Genomic DNA, 6,962 nt, shown 5'->3' with positions numbered 1-6,962 from the left:
CTAAAGACTGCTGTAAATTAGAAAAAGAAATAAAAAATTTAAAAATAATTTTAGCTAAGTCTTGCCCTCTAGAAGAATTAGATAAATCAAAATTAGAAAATGAAAAATTGAAACTTGAAAATAATGAATTGAAAATTCAAGTAGATAATTTGAAAACCCATGCATGTTCATTTAAAACCAATGGTAGAAGATTTAATAATTTAAATTGGTACTTTAAATATCACCCTGGACAAATTAGGAACATTTCAAGAAAATATATTCCTAAAAACGTTTTAGTTAATCCAGTAGGTTGGAACCTATATTGGGTTCCTAAATCATGCTTAAACTGAATTTTAAATTAAAACTAGCGCTTTAAGTGAGAAAATTAAACAAAGAATTTCTTTATGAGGCTTTGTCAAGAAAGTGGTTGTTGCTCCAATAACCAAGAAAGCCTCGTGCCTCGCCACGACCTGGAAGCCAAAATATTGAAATAAATGTTTAATTAACTTACTAATGAAGCATTAATACAAGAATTAATTAGTGCTTTAAAAAGGGTTATTCAAAACATTCTATTTCAATATAGAAATTTACTTACTTAGAAATTTTTAATTACCTAGTCATTTATATGCTTAAACATTCTCAAAAATCATTCTTTCTTAAAAGATTTTCTGAAATTAGAATTTTTTTTTAAGTTAGAAATATTTTTTTTAAAAAAAAAATAATGACTTAGATTGTTTCTCTTGGAACCCCATTTTTTTGTGATCAAAGAGGGAGAAGGGAAAGTATAAGTCTAGGGGGAGGTAGATAGATTTAATTTTTTGTCTATCTTTTTTACTAAGGTAGATAGAGTTATTTTTTTTTCTATCTTTTTGTACTTAAATTGCAAATTAAGTTAAGTTACTTAATTTTATTTAAAGTCTATTTTACCCTAGCTTAACTTGGGTTGATCACACCAAAAAGGGGGAGATTGTTGGAACCCCAAGGTTGTTTTGGTGTGATCAATAAGTTAAGTTAGGTCCTGTGTGTTTCTAACCTTGTGTCTAAGTGTGCAGGGAGCTTAGGAACACGGTGTAGTCGAGCGGAGAGAATGGACTAGCGAGAAGGACGACAGTCAGGGACAAGTCTGCGGAAGAGTATACCGCGGACGAGAAGGAAGTGCTGGCGTGTAGTTCCAGAGAGAAACTAGAGCGGAAGATTGCTCTGGGAGCAGAGGCGACGCTAGGCCAAGGTCGGCACGGGTGCACCGAGGGGGGATAAGTCTGCGGATGAGTACGTGGGCGAGAAGGGACACGCAGGGAGGGACGAGAGGAGGAAGCATGCTCGAGAAAACCGGAAGATGGGTTGGGTGAGCCCTATTCCGGATGTCGAGATCACCCAAGCAAGCGGAGCCGAGCAGAGAAACCGGACGAGGAGCTGAGCCGAGAAGAGACGGACCAAAGTCAACTGGGTTGACTTTTGGCTCCGGGACGCCCGGCCCGGAGCTGACTTTTTCACAGGATCGAGCTTTGACTCGATCCAACCGTTGGGGGATAAATTTTATCCCCCCCCCCAGGGCGCCCGGAACCCTTCCAGGCGCCCGGAACCCTTCCAGGCGCCCCGACCAAGGCTATAAATATAGCCTTGGTCCAGAAGCTTTTCATTAGTTCAGAAATTGTAAACAACACTTGTGTGCTTCCACTGCTTTGATTAGCTTCTTTCTTTTTGTGCCTACACTGCTGTAAACGAGGCTTCTCCGCCTGAAGGAGTTCTTAGTGCAATCATCTTCCTTGGATTAACAACCTCCCCGGTTGTAACCAAGTCAAATCCGGTGTCTCGTTTTTATGCTTTATTTTCTGCTTAATCTATTTTTCAAGTGTTAGCTTAATTGTTCGAGAAAGGGTTGTGTTTTATTTAGGGCTATTCAACCCCCCCCTTCTAGCCGGCCCAACGGTCCTATAGCGAGGTCGTGAAACCGTTCCTTGTTTTTCAGAGGCGGCTTGCTTTCTAACCTCCTTGAAGAGCTCGTACTCCCCCGCGGTCATGGTGACATTAATCCTCCTGCTAGAGCTTCGACCAGAGTCCTCCATCTTCATGCTCCGGATCAGGCTGTTGTGTTTCCCACAGACGGCACCAAATTTGATCCCGTCCGAAGGCTGAGTCGGATGGAGGCTGGTCACGGTGGCCTGGTTGTTGACGGAAAGTCGTAGGTGATTCGGCTCCCACGGGTGGCTGACGCTGCTGCAGGACCTGCGCACACTCAGACGATCCCCCCCCTCACGTTAGAGACCAAAACCCAGGGAAAAAGTCCCCGGATCAGGCCCTCCGACGCTCAAGTCAGGTCCTTTTTCCCCAGAAAAAGCAGAGAGAAGAAGAAGAACGAACAGTTGTGGAAAAAAGTGACAAGGGAGTGTGTCCGCGTACCTGCGTACGAGGGATCTCTCCCTTTTATGCATCGTCCTCCTTAGAACCTGCCATCCTGTCAGAAAATGTTAGACGCTGGGGTTTGTCCTCTAGTCCCGGGCACCTGTCGTGCGGCTATTTGTCGCGAAAGCATCTTTCTGTTTAGGAACCTTCGCCTTCGCACATGGGCTTTGTCTTGTAGTGAGGGACAGCTGGCAGGCTGCTACTGGTTGTGAGGGCATCTTTTCGTTTTAGGAACCTCCTCCTTCACTCGCACTATTGGAATGTAATGATTATCCTCGACGGACCGTTGAGATTCTCCGCACCCGCACTACTTAGCTTCTCCGATCCATTGTGACCTGCACCGGCCTCGCCTCTGTGCTTTGTATTGACTCTAGCCTCTAAGTGACCTCAGATCGAGCTGACTCTGCTCAGCTCTGCCGATCCCGACCGCCTCTATGCTTTGTATTTCCTAGCCCTCTACCGCGACCTGCCTCTGTGCTTTGTATTTCCTGGCCCTCTACCGCAGGCCTGTAGATCGAGCTGACTCTGCTCAGCTCTGCCGATCCCGACCTGCCTCTGTGCTTTGTATTTCCTGGCCCTCTACCGCAGGCCTGTAGATCGAGCTGACTCTGCTCAGCTCTGCCGATCCCAACCCGTGATTGGTACCTCGCCTGTCGTCTCCCTTCGTTCTCCTACTGCTTAACCCCTTCGGTCAACAAGTCTGTCGGGTCTCTGGCTACCCGACTATCCCCTAGGCTCAACTTTGACTGCCCCGTCAGCTTGACTATTTGACCGCCAAGTCGCCTTGACTATTGACTGCCACATTCTCTTGACTTTTGACCGCCATATGACTTCGACCTCTCTAACTCTTTCCTCTTGGGCCCCTCCATTACTAACCGTATCAGTCCTATAGGAAGGAAGATAAATTACAAGAACTTCATTGAGTATAGTGACCTTTTACATCGGATTAGGTGATCTGCGATTGCGATGCATTTTACCCCAGCTCGATCCCATAATATATATCCCGTAATCTATATATTACATCAACAACTGTGCCAGTCAGGCAATAGAGCATAGTACTCACCACATGTGGGAGTGTTATATGCTTCCCTGCACAAACCTTAATTTGTCTATTAGCAGTATACGTATCTCTAAAATTGATGGCTTCAACGCAGAAAACTCGTGCCCCCAGCTGGAAGTCATCGATCGCACCGGTTGAAGTGGTAAACTACAAACCCTTTTTTAACTAAATCTTCCACAGATTTGTTACTAAAAGAACTCCATTTTCATAAACCAAACCATTGACATTGAGAGCAATTGACAATGCATGTACATGCAACATTAATTAACTTCACGCATACGTCTCTTACTACTCCAATAATAAACTACAGAGTCGATATTGCAACTCATTCAAACTATAACATAAGCACACAAATCCAAAGTAGCAGGTAAATAATGACCATCCATTAATTATATTCAAGAGTATACCACTTGCACCATCACATCCCCCTCTACATAAAATGCTCTCCAACTGTTACATGTTCCCATGCACACTTCTTATTCATCGTTAATTCAATTCACAAGCTAAGTTAATTCTACTGTGTAGTGCAATGGCATCCTCCAAATTCTTATTTCCTTTTCTGCCTCCTCTGGCGTTCTTCTTCTTCCTCCTCCTCCTCCTCCTCAACCACGGCGGCGCATCGCCGCAGCTCTCGACGGACTTCTACTCCAGGTCGTGTCCCCGAGTGTTTGACACCGTGAGATCGGTAGTCCAATCCGCCATCCAAAAGGAGAGGAGGATGGGAGCTTCCCTTCTTCGCCTCCTCTTCCATGATTGTTTTGTTCTAGTAATAATCAACTATATATATATGGTCATATATAACTATCGTTCTAGTTCTTCTGTAATTACTTATAATCAGTACGATATATATATATGTAGGGTTGTGATGCATCGTTGTTGTTGGACGACACGCCGACCTTTAGAGGGGAGAAGACGGCGAAGCCAAACAACAACTCCGTCAGGGGTTTCGACGTCATCGATCGGATCAAGGCGGCGGTGGAGAAGGTGTGCCCCGGGGTGGTGTCGTGTGCCGATATCTTGGCAATTACTTCAAGGGACTCTGTCGTCATTGTGAGTATCGATCGTAATTAATTACTACATCGATTAATTTTAATTAAATAAACTCCAGTAATAATAATTATTAATTATAATTTTATAAACTAATCAAGTTGGGAGGGCCGAACTGGGAGGTGAAGCTGGGGAGAAGGGACTCGAGGAAGGCGAGCTTCGCAAAAGCAAACACGGAAATTCCTCCGCCTTTCTCGTCCCTTGCCAATCTCACTGCTTTCTTCGCGAGGAAGGGGCTCTCACAAGGAGACATGATCGCGCTTTCTGGTTTTTCTCCATGTTTTATCAGATTGATCATATTAATTTTGACGTTAATTATTAATTACTATTATATATAATATATCAATGTGCAGGTGCCCACACGATAGGCCTAGCCCAGTGCTTCACCTTCAGAGACCGCATCTACAACGACACCGACATCGACGGCTCCTTCGCGAAGATGAGGCAGGCCAATTGCCCCAGACCCGTTGGCTTCGGCGACAGCAACCTGGCACCGTTGGACCTGCAGACGCCGACAGTGTTCGACAACGACTACTACAACAACCTCGTCGCCTTCAAGGGCCTCCTCCACTCCGATCAGGAGCTCTTCAAAACCATCGGCAGCAACAGCGCGCCCCTGGTCAAGTACTACGCCGGCAACACCGCTGCCTTCTTCAACGACTTCGTCGTGGGGATGATCAAGATGAGCGACATCCGGCCACTGACCGGCAAGAAGGGCGAGATTAGGAAGAACTGCAGGAAGGTGAATTAATCCATTGTCTAGGGCATCCGTGCACATGGACGGGATACGCTGAAGCTATGCTGCTTAAATAATGCGGTCGATCGAGAGCTGTTGTTCCTTAAAGTGTTTCGAGTGTTTGATCTTCTTTGTTTCGTGATCAGTTGTCTGAATTATGCATTGTGTTTTATACTTTGTTTCACTGTGTTGGTCATCCCAAGTGTTGCATAAATAATGTTGAATCCAATAATATTGTATAATTTGAGTTAGCAAAATTAACAGTTTGCACTTCCAGAACCATTCAGCAAAATTTATTGGGAATTAAATTTTATTTTTAGAGATAAAAGTTGTTGATAAAAGTTTATGAAGATAGAATGATGAGGTGACAATTATTGATGAGAGTTTGTGATAAGATAGAATTTGATGAGGTGTCATGATAAGGATAAAAGTCTCGTGAAGATAGAATTAAAAAAAACTAGATTATTAGTGTAAATCCAACAAGTATATAAATATGTATTTTTTTCAATGAATGAGATAAGTTGAGTTTTTTTTTATTCTCCTCTTCTTTCACGTAGAAATTCTCCTCCTCTTCCATAATTTCCTTTATTTCTTCTCCAATAATTTTTTTTCCAACAAAGTGGTATCAGAGTCATGTCGATGCTTCCTATCGCTTGTCTTGCTGATTTGAAGTATGGTATTTGGAGTATCCAAATGAGTGTCTTACTGGAGAATGAAGGCTTATGGGATATTGTTGAAAGAGGCTATAAAGCATCTCAAGAAGGAGTTGGTCAAACAGAGACACAGAGGACAACAATAGTGGAACAAAAGAGAAAAAATAAGAAAACTCTTTTCTTTATCTATAAAGCTCTTGATGAAGCTACTTTTAAGAAATTAGCCGAAGTTACAACTTTCAAAAAGGCATGGGAGATCCTACAAGTAGCATACAAAGGTGATGAAAGAGCAAAAGTATTCGTCTTCAAATTCTAAGAAGGAAATTTAAATCGTTGGAGATGAAAGAATCTGAAAGTGTATCAAAATACTTTAAAAGGGTATTGGTTATTGTCAACCAATTGAGAAGAAATGACAACGACATTGAAGATAGTCGCGTCGTAGAGAAAATTTTGCGCTCATTGGAGCCAAGGTATGACTATGTAGTTGCGACCATAGAAGAATCAAAAGATGTGAAAGAAATGAAGGTGCAAGAACTATTAAGCTCTCTACAAGGTTATGAAGCAAGAATGCAAAGAAGACGGAGAGAGCCTATGGAGCAGGCTCTACAAACCAGGCTCACCATTATTGACCAGAAAGAAGAGTCAAAAACCGAAAGTTCGCAAGAAAACGATGGTGGCCATGGCAACTTCCATGGACGTGGCCGAGGTAGAGATCGTGGCAAGGGCTTTGCTCGAGGCCGAGGAAGAAGTAAAGACAGCAATCAAGGTAGAGATCAAAGGTATGACAAAAAAAATGTAAGATGTTATACTTGCAACAAATTTGGATATTAATGTCACTCTAACAATGTGTAAGGGAATGCTAATTATGCATCCAAATAAGGCAATGACAATGATGTAGTTTTGCAAGCAAGAAATGATGGAGATCCACAAACAAGAATTTGTGGTACTTAGATTCCGGGGCAAGCAATCATATGTGCGGGCGTAAAGATATGTTTGCCGAGTTGGATGAAACCGTGAATGGGCAAGTATCATTTGGAGACGCATCCAAAATCCAAGTAAGAGACGTTGGTAAGATTCTTATCAA

The 6,962-nt window shown here is 43.0% G+C and overlaps 1 protein-coding gene across 1 annotated transcript; it reads left to right on the top strand.

Moving 5' to 3' along the window:
- Window positions 1-3,896: 3,896 nt before the first annotated feature.
- On the top strand, window positions 3,897-5,467 carry LOC121999741 (peroxidase 4-like). The gene is made up of 4 exons (XM_042554384.1): window positions 3,897-4,208; window positions 4,301-4,492; window positions 4,591-4,756; window positions 4,843-5,467. The coding sequence occupies exons 1-4, from the start codon at window positions 3,972-3,974 to the stop codon at window positions 5,238-5,240; spliced, it is 993 nt and encodes a 330-aa protein (XP_042410318.1). The 5' UTR covers window positions 3,897-3,971; the 3' UTR covers window positions 5,241-5,467.
- Window positions 5,468-6,962: the final 1,495 nt, after the last annotated feature.

Source organism: Zingiber officinale, chromosome 1A (genome assembly GCF_018446385.1).
Source record: "Zingiber officinale cultivar Zhangliang chromosome 1A, Zo_v1.1, whole genome shotgun sequence".
Taxonomy (NCBI): domain Eukaryota; kingdom Viridiplantae; phylum Streptophyta; class Magnoliopsida; order Zingiberales; family Zingiberaceae; genus Zingiber; species Zingiber officinale.
Note: the sequence above shows the minus strand (reverse complement) of the source record. Positions and strands in the feature narration are given on the sequence as shown.